The sequence below is a fragment of the Pholcus phalangioides genome, unplaced genomic scaffold (assembly GCF_987345545.1).
Source record: "Pholcus phalangioides strain wild (caught in Gottingen) unplaced genomic scaffold, Ppha-v1.0 ptg000007l_1, whole genome shotgun sequence".
NCBI classification, from domain to species: domain Eukaryota; kingdom Metazoa; phylum Arthropoda; class Arachnida; order Araneae; family Pholcidae; genus Pholcus; species Pholcus phalangioides.
The window spans coordinates 22,732,997-22,747,154 of NW_028301600.1; the positions used below are offsets into that span (position 1 = coordinate 22,732,997).

The following is a 14,158-nucleotide window of genomic DNA, read 5'->3' on the forward strand; positions in this document are numbered from 1 at the left end:
ACACACCGCGTTTCGGAAACGTCAGTCAAAAATAGGTTTTTGCTGTGAAAGATGATTTTTGTTTCATTTAAGTTTAAAAGTAGCAAACATTAAAAAAATTAATACAAATAATTTCTTAGGGGGTCTCTGTTACTTTTCAACATGGCCCAAAAACCTCAAAAACTCTAGTAGAAATATCACTGAAAATAGTATTTATATTGATTTATTTCAAATTTTTTACACATACTTTCGATTGCATATGCTATGCTATGCCAAAAAATACAATGTTCCAGATATCTCTAATACTTATTATTTTTTTTTGCAAATTTTCAAACATTAAAAAAATGTACTATTAACACGTTGCGCACATCAATGTAATTAAATAAAAATTGATTTAAAATAAAGAAAACTGTTTTGTGTGTTCATAAAAGGAAGCAAAAGATTGAGACTCAATCTTATTTAAAATTAGATTTTAAAATATAAAAACTTTAAAAATAAGAAAAATTGTTTTTTTTTTTGTATGAATCCAGTATTTATGAATTGATCTCTAATATTTTCTTTCATTTTATGAGATCTGAACAGTCTCCTTTATTTTTAATCAGTTTTTGTTCAATTAAATTGATATGCTATTTTTTCATGCATGCAATGTTTAAAATTAAAGAAATTATTCCAAAAGTTTTCCATTAAGAAATCCTTTACAAAACATCTGGGCTTGTCAATGCTGAAATAAGAGGCTTTTATGGAGGCGAGTTATCTCGTCATTGCCACTTAAAGGGTTAATTAATAAGAAATAAGTAGGGTTTAAAGGGTATAAAAATAAGATTTGTTAAAAAACAAATGACACACCTCCAAATTGTTAAATCCCAAACTAGAGAATTGTTTAAAAAAATTTAAATGTGTAGTAATTTCAATTCCATTTTACGGGCTTACGCCTAATTAATAAAATGTGTAGTAATTTCAATTCCATTTTACGGGCATACGCCTCTCGCGTGACTACACTTTTCGCAGCCATCAACTTTTCCTACTCATAGGGGACCCAAGATGGCCCTTAAGATCACTTGAATATAAACACCCTAAGATGATAAAAAATTGGAGAAAAAAAATATAATTTTTAACGGCAGAAAGAATGTGGCCTTAATTTTTATCGGCTCGATGTGGCCACCAAGTAAATGGTCATTGTTATTTCATTCGTTAACTTTCATATTAGAGTATTAGAGAACTTCCATGACTTGAAATTAAGGAAAAACGCAACACGTGGTAATTGTACGTTGCGCATACTGTATCCGTACGCACTCTCGGTTGTTGAAAAAACAACACGGTAATTACACATAAACAAAAAACTCCATGAATATAATAAAATTTGTGTGTGTGTATTTGGCGAAATAGTTGGCGATTTTTCTTTTGACTAACCCTGTGAAATTCTCACGTATGCTTCATAGCGCGCTGCGAGGTTTCAGTTAATGTGTAATCATTCTCGTTGGCTTCTCATCTCTATAAGATTAAGAAAAACGAAATTGAAGATCGGGGTAAAAATGGAGGAAAAAAGGAATGAATTGTCAGATTACTGGACAAGTCCCAAAATCGTGGTAAGTAAATAAAACAGCTGGTTTGTTTTTGTTTTTCTACGATATTTTTGTATTCGCACGTTTTTCTCTTGATTGTGTTGTTTACCTCGTTTTTCGTGCGTTTTTAGTTTTGTCATTAGATTTATTTAATTTTTTGGCCTTCATATTTTAAAACAATGTTAACGCGCAAAATTTCGGTTTTCCGAACTTTTCTGATAAATTTTTCATTTCAAATTTCTTTCTCACTTGATTATATCATAAATTCACAAAACCACACGGTGTTTTATATACAATTACATTTATATGTATATTACCATACCATTAATCGATAAATATCTTTAAAAAATTTATATAATTGGAATTACTTATTTGTGTTGGAACCAGGGCCGTCTTAAGGATTTACGGGGAGGCACTATTTCAAATTCAGTAAAATTTTCTCTTAGCGGTAAAATTACTGACTCCAATTAAAAATTACGCAAATTACAAAATGAAATAAATTATTGAAGTTTAAAATAACGAAATTCAGAATAGATAAAAGTTTTGTTTTTAAAGATTTAGGGCCTGTGTTTGATTTGAGGGGTAGTTCATTATCCTTCATTTAGACGCCGATAATCATCGCTGGGTAATAAATTATTTTAAATTTGTTCATCATTTTGAAAAAAGAATTATAATTTTTATGTAAAAATGCTTTATAGTAATATGCTGTCAATTTTGGAAGGAGAAAAATAAAATAGCCGAATGTTAATATTTATCAACTGCAACTAATATCCGGTTTTTAGTCAAAACTTAAAAAAATGGTAATGATACAATTTTTTTAGGATACGTGATGAATTTTGATAACTTTTGATTGATGATTTTAGCTTAAAGTTGAGATTTTGGATTCAGTGAAATTTGAGACTTCGCGAATTTGAGAATGCTTAAGATTGTGATCTTGTGAGAAAAAAAAACTATGTAAATTAGATTTTAATAATGCTTTATTAAAATCTAATTTAAGCCCGTTTTGCGACGAAAATCTTATTAACCTCATTTAGAGTTGTTATTTTTAAAGAATAAATATGTGTGATTTACAGCCCGGAATAATTGCACTTGAGAGAAATCACGCCAGCCTATATATTTCTTATATAATATAGAGACACAAGCTTCTTTTTTCCTTCTCAAGATAAGCTATATCATATTCATTTAAGATGCTTCGAGTAAATCTCATTTAAGTGAGAGTCGTTCGCATGATTGTGCCCGTGACTTTCTCTCAATGGCTAAAATTTATATCTTTCTAGAAACCGAAGACGGTATTTAATGAGCGATTTTTATGAGCCCGAGGGCTTCGTGCGTTGTCTGGCATGTCTGTTGTTGGATGCTACAAGGATATAATATTTATCGTTTCTACATTAAGACAGGAAAAAAAGGGTCCCATTCACTTTCTTCTCAGTGCTTTTTTTTTGGACTCGTATAAAGCGTCTCCTTTGACCGAAAGAGAGAGAGAGCGTGTGTCTTTTCTTATTTGATTTACATATAGTATTATGTCTTTGTTTGCTCTCGCTCTTCGCCGTTTTGTTGATCGTCTTATACTTTCAGTAAGATGAATAGACATTTTTATTTTTTGTGTTCATATTATGATTTAATACAGATTACATGTTTTTCCTCAGTTGATATATTTCTTTTTTGGGCCCAGCAAACGTTTTGTTACGTAAGAAAATAAAAATATCAATTGTTGCGTTCTCGCAATCATTTTCCAAATTCATGATCAATAATTGTAGAACATCATGAGAATCAGATTCTACTCGAGCATTTTGTTGAATATTATCTCAGCCCAGGGTCCCGGCCGCAAGATGGGGAGGGGGGTGCATCAGTTATTCTACCTTTTAAGCTTTACATCAGTGATTATCAAATTTTCAGCACCACTGAACCCCTTACCCTAGGGTCATTTGTCTGCGGCTCTCTTGCCCTCTAGCTGTCTTTCTTTTCTTTCAAACCGAGCACAACTCAGGTCTATCACCATACCTAGAGAGTAGTGCCGGAAGTGTAACTGTGTGTGTACCTAGTAGTCTGAGTGCGTATATAGTGTTGTCTTTGATTTTTTTTTCAGTGCTGCCATCTATATTTCAGAAGTGAAGTTAGCGATATGTTATGATTGAATTACATTTGTACCGTTTGAAGGTCTGTTGCTCTCTGTGGCGAGACTTTTTAAAGGGGAAATCGGCTCGCATTCGCTCCTTGAAGTTGGGAACCACAGAAAACCAACTTCAGTCGACCACTACTGTGGCGACGGCGGGGTTCGAACCCGGGACCCCGCGACGCGAGTCCGTCAAACGTTTTTTGTTTTCACACTATAAGTTTACTACACAGGGAAAAATCTGACCTGGGGCTCACCAAAGATCCCAGCCTAGAAAGTCATTCTGTAAGACAGAGGTCTTCAACCTTTTTTTGTCACGAGCACTGCCTGTACTCAAAAGAAGACCACTCTTACGACAAGTTTGGCATACATCAGAATAATTTCAATCCTTGAATGCAATTTGTAAAGGGTGTTCAATTGGAAAGTTGATCAAGTGTTCGCTAGTACGAAATCGGACACGAACATCGAGCACTCTGGGTGCTTTAGGTAGCACCGTGGTACTCGCGAGTAACAGGTTGAAGATATCATGTAGGACGTGGGGGCCATTGAAGGGAGCCATATACTGTGACGTCAATAATGCCAACTACCATTAGCGTACGCAAGGGAGAGGTTTTGGGGTTCAACCTCCCCACCCTTTCAGCTGAGATTATAGCAGCAGTTCTCAACCTTTATTGACTCGCGGAGCCCTTTTTGGCATATAATTTCTATGGCGGAGCCCGTAGACCTATTTTTTATTTATTCAGCAAAATTACTGATTTATTTTTATTATTCTAAAGTAATTATAATTATTTTTTTTCAAATTACTGTTTTTTTATATTTTCCTCGAGTGGCCGCGTGCCCTTGGGGAGCGCACAAGGATCCCCAAGGGCTTCGCGGAGCACCGGTTGAGAACTACTGTATTATAGTGTTATTTCGGAATGAAAAACGTACCCTCCTTCGTAAAAAACAAAAATGATAGGAACCCTCACCCCCCCTCCCCCCTTTGAGAAAATCCTGCATACGTCTATGCCAACAACAGATACACGACCACGATCACAGATACACAACAACCACGACCGCAAAGCTGGTTAAAGAATTACTTTTTAACCAGCTTCGCCCATGACGTTCTCGTGGCTGTAACAGTTATTTTGCAATAATAGGATAAAGTTTTATTCCTATTACTGTCAACTTTCACTTTAGCTGACTTGAAAAATTTGTTTGCACAATCAAATATTCGTAAATGGGAAAGGCATTAAAAAAATGGCATATTGTTTGAGACCAGAGGGCAAGTTCGTAAAATCGAGCGTTGACTGTAATCACTATGAAGGTGTATATCAATATCTTTGGCTCTGCTCGACGCCCTTAACAAAGTTTGGCGACGTCCCAGGAAACCGCGACGCACAAATTGAGAATCATTGGTTTACGCCAATCTTTCGAGCAACCCTTCTGAAGGTGTTCTATATATTAGCCATTGATTTCATTCCAGTTTGTATATTCGTTTTCAACAGTATAATAAAGGATACTGTATCACAGCATGGGCGAAGATACGGGGGATCGGCAGGGGTAGCATTGCCAACCCCAGCGTCAATGGCAGTGCTGATGTAATGTTTTGCATTTTTATGGATTGACGTGATCATCATCATGCTCCCCCCAGTCTTTCAAGTCTACCTCAGCCTATGATACTGTCAGTGCCGTCTTAACGCATGGGTCCACCCGAGCACGGCTCGTAGGCCTCAATTGCAGAGGCGGTGGAGACGGGAGTAGTGAAAATGAGATCTGGTTGAAATTTCCGAAAGTAAACATGTTTCACCAGGTAGAAGGCCTCAGAAAAATTTATGGCAATTGGGCAGCCCCAGGATGGACAGTCCCGTTCTTAAAACGGTTCTGAATACTATATTCAAAAAGTATCTCTCGCTTACTTTGTCAGTTTGCACACTGGCGCGATACTGCAAGCGATGCAGCATGCAACTCGACGCAGATTGATTAAGAAACATGCAATTCTGGTTTTTAACCAACCCGCGTCGACTTGCATGCTACATTGCTTGCAGTATCGCACCCTGCCTTATACGTGCTGTTATGGAACAGTTGCGTTAAATAAATCGGACGATCGGTCTTTTCCCTTAAAATGGAATGCAAATCATATTATGGATATAGGAATCCCGTTGTATGACGTCTATTTACTTAACTCCTACAACTGAATAAATTTTATAGGAAAAGAAAGTGTATATAATTATGCTGCTTCCCCCCCCTTCCCCCCGAAAGGAACTGATTCAAGGCTTAAAAAAAGTTGGACAGCGATTCAACACAAGAGATATCAACTTCCTACAGTTAAACATGGTGGTGGTAACGTCATGGTGTGGAGCTGCTTTGGATGATCCGGTGCTGGTCCTTTAGTGCGAATAACAGGTATCATGGACCAAAAACATTGGACATTCTAAAGGCTCATACTACCTATACTGCAAATGTACCCTACGGCAGAACTGCAATGCCTCGAGGATGGATTTTTCAACAAGACAATGATCCAAAGCACACAGCCAAGTCTGTGAAATTGTGGTTTACTGCCAAAAAAATGGAGAGTTCTAATATAGCCATCACAGTACCTTACCAAATATTGAAAAGTATGTTCTTTACTGTGTTCATTTTTGATGATTTGATAATCCTTGTGAATGGTCCGATTTTTTTAAGATTGTCCGACTTTTTTTGAACGCAACTGTATCTTTGATGACCAACGTGACCACAATCGATACAATTATGTTACTGTGTTTTATTATTGTTTCTCGAATTGAGAATGTGTCTCTGCATACGAGTAATCCAAGTTATGAGCAAAAATGTATCCTCTACAAATACATAGAATTATGAGTAAATATTCGGCTTACACGAGCAGGAAAAATTTGAACAAGTTGAAGTTGACAGCGATTGTCGTACAATCAATACGTGTACTAATAAGTGAGTACAGACTTTTCGAACGGGGAGGAGAGGACGCAAATCACCTAGGGCAGGAAATCTTAACCTATGGGTTATGACCCAAACTTGGAGCTTTCGATATCGGATTGTAAAAATCCACTGGCAGTCTTGTTATTAATGCACTTGTTGCGCCATTGATTTCGCTATTTTTGAAAACCAAAAATTTCGTCAACAAGGAAAATTAAATAAGCATTTTTGAGTTCAAGGTAGATTCATGGGTCAGGAAGTTGACCGTGTTGTTGATCTTTGGTCGCGGTTAAAAAAATGGCCCAGGGTATTTATAGTTAACGGGGCGGAGGGGAAAGAGTTGTCTACTCTGCTCTCCCCCAATGCCACGAATACATTCTTTTAGTGAACGGAGAATCGATTTGCCCCTCTTCCCCCATGGTTGTACTGTGTACTGTATTTATTTCGAAGCCAAGTTACTTTTATTCTGCATAGAATACACTGCACTATACCATTACCTCCTAAAGACACAGTATGTATCTAAGCTGTAATGACTAGGGTGCATAGGAAAGCCCCTTCGTCCCTGAATAACTCGCGAACCGTTGATTCTAGACGCATACTTAAAATTAGGAAAAGTATCCAAATGACGTAGATCTCAGATACGTCATTCATACTGCAAGGGATTGTATAATTGTTAAAATAAAATCGTGTCTTAAAAACCCTGTTGGAAAGTTGTTGCCCTATATTTTCTGAGTCCAACAAAAAAAATTCCATATTTTTAAGTGCAATATCCGCTGACATATTTGAATTCGAAATCGCTTAAAATTAGGGAAAAGCCAGCATATATGAAGCGTAATCCGTTAGTATGTGATCCTTTTCTTCATTTTAACTGATATTCGAATTGAAATATCTAAGCGAATATTGCACTTGAAAACATGGATTTTTTTTTTTGTGGTCAGGAGAGACAGGGCAACAACTTTCTGATTGCGTTTTTTAGGACAGAAGTGACAAAATAAAGTTATTTTTTTATTGTTAATAACTATACAACCCCTTGCAATATGAATGTGGGTGAGGCCTGCACGTTATTTTGATACTTTCTCTTTTAATTGTAAGTATGCCTCTAGGATCAACGGTTCACGAGTTATCCCAAGATAAAGGGACTTTCCTATGCACACTGTATATACTGTACCACTACTAAACCAAACATGCACCTCGTCCATATTCCTCTGCAGAACTTCTAACAAATTGGTACATGTTGGAATGCTTGTGTATGTGTTGTGAACCTGACGTGAAGTTTGTTTCTGTGTAATGCTGTTATGTGTAGTGCTGCCATCTGTCACCAATTTGTCTCACTATGACTGAAGTGTAATGACTGAATAATTTTATCGTTGTAGGGCTGTTGCTCTCTGTGGCGAGACTTTTCAACGGGGTGATCGGCTCTCTCGCATTCGCGCCTTGAAGTTGGGAACCACAGAAAACCAACTTCAGCCGACCACCACTGTGGCGACGGTGGGGTTCGATGTATATACTGTACCATTATTCAAGTATGTATTTACCAACTCATACTTTCTCACTATAATGGGGGTGTCAGTAGCATATAGACCTATATATATTCCTTCTGGCACACTCCGAGGGAAACGGCCAAATTACCAAAAATCACGCATTTTATTACGAATTTCCATTAAAAAAGTTAGAGAATCGCCCTCTGGGAGAAAAGGGGGTCCCCTTAAAAAATACTGCTTTTAACGGGGGGGGGGGGTGGCATTGCAACCTTTTAAAATCTAAATAAAAATCCATCCGTGGAGAGAAGAAAAGGAGGTCTTAAAATGGGGCCTCCCCTTATTTTTTAAATATTTTTTTAATGAAAATTCAATCATGTGTGCTCAGGATTACCTTTACCACAGTCTTTGGTTCCTTTACTAATAAAGTCATCATTAGTGCCCGGATTATATTGACTAAAAAAGTGGTAAAATATGCTCTAAAAATACGCAAATATGCACTTAAAAATGCTCTAAAAATATGCACTTAAAAATGCTCTAAAAATATGCACTTAAAAATGCTCTAAAAATATGCACTTAAAAATGCTCTAAAAATATGCACTTAAAAATGCTAAAATAAGCACTTAAAATACAAATAGTGCTCTACCAAAATACCAAAATGTGCATTTAAAATGCGAAAATATGGACTAGAAATCTTGAAAAAGTCAAAAATTTCGAAATATCTACAAAAAATGAGAAAATATGAATTGAAAAAATTGCCATGCAAAAAAAAAAGCAAAGTGTGTTTTTAAAATGCATCTTTTTTCTATTTTTTCGTGCATGTATGTATTTTCATTTAAAAAAATTTCCCCTCATATATATATACTGTATATACCCCCGCATATGCAAAATAACTTCTACATATGTTTTATTCAGACATTTTTTAATTTTCAGTTTGTTGTAGCTGCTCAATAACGAAAATACTAGTAACAAAGAAATGTCGAAACATTATTTCTAAAAAAATTTAACACTTTGACATATCTCTAGAAATAGCCTTATAATAAAACGGTTAATATTCGTAAAATACTTTTATAAATATGTATTAATTCACTAAATTTCACCTGCGGGAAAAACCCGATGTTATGAAAATGTTATGAACGATATTTATTTGAAAAATTATAAAATAAATTGAGTGAGCTTAAAAATAAAGCTTCAAAATAGCACTTATACTGAAAAATCTTTGATTTTATTCATTTATATGCATTAACACGTTCACTGCTAATGACGCCATGGTGTTGTCATGAAGGACTTGTAGTAGGGACGCCATGGTGGCGTCATGTACAAAACTAGTTTTAATCTTAGAAAAAAAATGCGCCCCACGGACTCAACAAGCAATTTAGGCCCCGTAGTGAACGTGTTAATGCTAAAAAAGCCCAAAATATGCAAATGCATATATGCATATGCATTTGCATATAATCCGGGCTCTAGTCATCATCTTTTGGCAATCTATTTTTTCTAATTTCCCTTTTTTTAGTCCTCTTGTCGAAGCAGGGCGGCCCAGTGTAAAAAAAAAACCAATTGTGGCCCCTCTGAACAGGGGTTTTCCAATACCCCAGGGTGTCCATGGGTACTCTGGTGCCAGAGAACGACTGTAAAACTCCTTCGTAGTCATAAAAAAATTTCATTTGGCAATATAGACAAAAGTGTCCGCTTTCCAATGAAAAATTGCAAGTGCGCCCACAGGCACTCAAAGATTTGGGGCTCTCAGGGATACAAAACCGATTATCTTCCAAGGCTCTTAACCTTAGAGGTTCTCTATCTTGGATTGAATTTTAAGCTATTGCTTTGCTAAGAAGTTGTGAAGTCAAAATGTGTGTAATCAAAACATTTTTATCCCCTTTTGCGGCCCGATGCGACCGCGCCCTTCGCACCTGCCTAAGTCCAGCCCTGCATCGAAGCACCCCATCTATTTATTTAGAACATGTATTTTGAGAGGTGGGTACATTTTGTCCCCTCCTTAAGAGGCCCAAAAAATAATAGCCCCGTTTTAGGAAAAAAACTATTTTTTTTAAAAATGGCCTGCTTTTTTAACGAAATACATGATTTTTGGTAATTTGGCCGTTTCCCTCGGGGAGTCCCAGAAGGAATTTATATACAGGATGTCTTGTAAGTGCTAATGCAGCCTTTATCTCATCAACTGTCCGTCGTAGGGGTGTAATTTTAATTTTAAAAAATGCTCAAAAGGCGTTCAAAAATTACCATGTAACAGTTTTGAGAGTGAAAATACAGTGTGACGCAAAATAAAAAAATCTAAATTTTTATACGATCTCTAACTATCCCCCTGTTCCTCTAACTTCCAATTAGAAAGTTGTTGCCCTGTCTCTCCCGAGGCCAACAGAAAAAAAGTTTTCAAGCGCAATATTCGCTGAGATATTCGAATTCAAAAATCGGAAAAAGTTGTAAAAGGACAGCATAAATGAGGGAAAGGAGCGTTGTTCGTAAGTTTTTGCTGTTCTTTCGTAACTTCCCCCCGATTTTTGCATTCAAATATCTTAGCGAATGTTGCACTTAGAAACATGGAATTTTTTCTATTGGCCTCAGAATATTCAGGGCAACAACTTCCTGATTGGAAGTCAGAAGACAAGGGGACCGTACGAAACTTCAGATTTTGTTTTTATTTTGTGACGCACTGTATTTGCACTCTTAAAACTGGTGCAGGGTAATTTTTGAACTCCTTTTGGGCATTATGTGAACTAGAATCATACCTCTACGACGGACAGTTGATGAGATAATGGCCGCGTTAGCACTTTCAGAACACCCTGTATACTACTAGTGTCTATATACTGTTGCTTCACACACACAAGCACAATCGCCATGCCGTGACATCAATCATTCCGTAAGTCCCATACCATAACAAATCTAAAGGACTGAGGTGTCTATGAGAATTATTTAGCCATTTTTAATTAGTTAATGTATGTGACGTTAGTCGATTTTCGGTCTAATAGTTTATATATATATATATATATATATATATAATCAGTGATTACTTCAATTATTAAATTTTTTTTCTTGATGATCTCAAAACACAGCTACAGCTGAGAACGTGTGTGCGTGCGTAAAAATTTGATCGGGATAATATATTTAATTGCCTTCAAATTTTTTAAAAAGGGGAAAAAATGAGAAATTAAAATTGAGCAGATGACTGGTTAATATAGTTATTAATTGCTTATCGCCTTGATTTTAATTTACCGAGCCGCGGTCACAAAAAGGTTGAGAACAACTGCCACACTGTATCAAAGTGTATATTGATTTTTACAACACGAGTATTAATACTATAGGGGTATGAAACAAATTAAAGAGGCGCGAATTTTTTTTCTTGATAAAAGTAACTTCCTAGGACGAAGTAAATTTGAGATACCCTGTATTTTCAAGTCTATATGTATCAAACTAAATTAGGGACATGTTTCTTGGCCTAATGAAATTGATAACTTGTTGAACTCATTGATGATTCGGCATCCGTACGGAGTTGGAATGCAACTCTAACGACACTTATCTTATAGGAATGGTCATCTTTTTCAAGGACAAGCACAACGAATCACGTTTTATGAGACGCTTGGCCTCTGTAATCCAGCAATTACTGTATTTGATCTTGTATAACGTTCCTTCTACAGCGTCAACGTTCGTACGTATTTATCCCTTCAGTCCATTTCACTTAATCGATAATTATCTCTTGCAGTAATAATCACAAAATGTTACCCTTATGTATAGAAAATTGTATGATACGAAATTACAAGCAATGATGCCGCTTTATTGTTTCGAAGGCCTCTTCTTCAATGTTATAATGGATTCAAACGATAGGCTATAAAAAATATTTCTATTCTTTTCGAAAGTAATAGGTAACACGTGAGAATGAGAAAATCTTTTTCTCACGATTAGGAAGAGATGAACCTTACTTTTTACGAGATTATTTCATCATTTTTCATTTAACCATCATTTCGTGGGAACATTTAATGAACATTGACGCGTGAAAAAATCTAGTTTTGTTTTGTTTTTAGAGAGTAAAACTTTTTTTTTTTCTATAATTCTTTCCATATTGGCACACACAATCAAATGGGTGAGTTTTTTTTATTTATAAGATTAAAAAAGCTTTTTTTTAAGGGCAATTTTTGGACAGAAAACCTTGAATGTCGCACTGAAAATGTCAGCGTCATTCCCGAAAATTGATGTGTGTGTGAGGTTTTTCGAACGAACAAATAAAACTATTGATATTTTAGAGGATTCTTTGTCTTTCCATTTACTTCAAGTTCATTTAATACCATTAATACCGGTATATAATGGACGTTGAAGATGTGACGGGTTTCCAATCTATAAGCTATAAATCATTGATATTGGTTTTTACCGGCTGAAATCTGAAAAAACGTTTAACTGTTCTAGTGAGAACTATGATAGCTTTGCGAATTTTCAGAAAATCTGAAATTATTTATCTGTGTTGTTTGCGCATTTTTATGAAACGGTTTAAAATTTTCAATTTTTGCATTTCACTTTACTTTTTTCTCACAAAGAACACTGTTAATCTATCTCTGATTCTGTTTTTTCTAGCTGAAATGCGTTGGACCCAAACTCGTGCCATTCTTCAAATCAGCAGCGATATTTTTCGTTCTAGCTATTCAGAGAGAAAATCCTTCATGGATCACATGTGTTCTCAAGTGCTTGCCTATTGTTTGGCTTTGCATCTTTGTCTTACTACATGGCATCAGCCTAGGAGAAAAGAAACACGCTTATTCAAGGAGAATTCTATTGGGACTTTCCTTTTCGTGTTTCGGCGATGCTTTACTTGTTTGGCCATGTTGCTTCCTGTGGGGTATGTTGGCGTTTGCAGCAGCGCACACTTTCTACATTTCCGCGTTTGGAATGAAACCTTTGAACTACCCAGCTGGAGTATTTTGTGGAGCTTTAGCTGCGATCTGTTATTATCTCTTCTATCCAGGTCTGTACGGTAAGTGTTATAAATAATTTATGCGCTTCTGATTTTTTATTTTTCACTTTCAAAACCAGGTATTTATGAAACTATATATAATAACTTTTATACATTTTTTCAACTTCATGAATCCCCCTCCCACAATTTATCCGTTTTTAGGTTGCTACGGCATAGCTGTACCTACATATATCTGTCTTGTCGCTTGCATGGTTTGGAGAGCAGTTGCCAGAGTTCAATTTTTTGAAGATCTATGGACCTGGACCAAGCTGTGTTCTTGTGGAGGCGGAATATTATTTGCTTTATCGGATACGCTGCTAGGTCTGCGTAAGTTCAACAACATAATGAGCCCTCCTTATGTTCAAACTCTAATCATGGTCACATACTACGCAGCTCAGCTAGGGATAGCGCTTTCTGTGGTTGACAGTCAGACCATCGCTGTGATTAGTGCAGCTCACGACGACTCTTCGAGCAACACCGGCTGCTGTTATCGTTTGAAACAGATTCAGCAACGGGATGACAACAAGCAAAAAAATTAGCGAAGCTGCAGAGCGTGGATTTCTACGATACCTTCCAACAATCGCTTTGCCAACAAATGAATTTGGTCATGCTAGACGCATCTCTGAGCTCGTTCGTCAAACACGCATTAAAAAACTTGGATATTTTCTTCGAACGTCTTTTGATTCAGCGTGTCATCAACACAAGTCATAATTTTATTTGTATATAGATGATATTTATAAGCGCGTTGTGGTTGCAATTTGCAACATGTACATGTATAATTGGTTGAATAAATAATTCAGTTTTTAAAAAAAGTTGTTATAGTTTGATCCACAGAGAGACATGGATCTTAGATTCGAAAACAATTAATCAACATAGGCGTAAACTTCTATAGGGCCCATGGGCCCGAGCCCCCCCAACATTTTTGAAGACGCGGCTCAGCCCCCCCAAAAATTCGTATGAATATGGCTTATTCATTTTGCAATGATGAAAATTTTTTTTTTAACCAAAAGTTGTCCTAATTATGAATTAGTTAATGGAAACAATCTGCACAAAATTTTAGTTCTTTTAAAAAATCTGGATGGTCTTTGGCTTTCTTGTTCCATGACAATACGTTTATCTCATTTCTTCCCTGCCGTTCAATCCCCAATTGCACCCTCCATCG

The 14,158-nt window shown here is 36.2% G+C and overlaps 1 protein-coding gene across 1 annotated transcript; it reads left to right on the forward strand.

The window, feature by feature from the left end:
* Positions 1 to 1,420: 1,420 nt before the first annotated feature.
* LOC149085072 (lysoplasmalogenase TMEM86A-like) lies at positions 1,421 to 13,800 on the forward strand. The gene is made up of 3 exons (XM_089233921.1): positions 1,421 to 1,565; positions 12,621 to 13,017; positions 13,159 to 13,800. Exons 1-3 carry the CDS (start codon positions 1,440 to 1,442, stop codon positions 13,533 to 13,535), a joined length of 900 nt encoding a protein of 299 aa, XP_089090047.1. The 5' UTR covers positions 1,421 to 1,439; the 3' UTR covers positions 13,536 to 13,800.
* The last annotated feature ends 358 nt before the right edge of the window (positions 13,801 to 14,158 follow it).

Excerpts from the sequence above, each read along its gene's own strand:
- LOC149085072 (XM_089233921.1), top strand. The coding sequence starts at position 1,440 with ATGTGTAATCATTCTCGTTGGCTTCTCATCTCTATAAGATTAAGAAAA. Across the intron at positions 1,566-12,620 it reads GGACAAGTCCCAAAATCGTG|CTGAAATGCGTTGGACCCAA; the intron begins GTAAGTAAATAA and ends TGTTTTTTCTAG. Across the intron at positions 13,018-13,158 it reads CTTCTATCCAGGTCTGTACG|GTTGCTACGGCATAGCTGTA; the intron begins GTAAGTGTTATA and ends ATCCGTTTTTAG.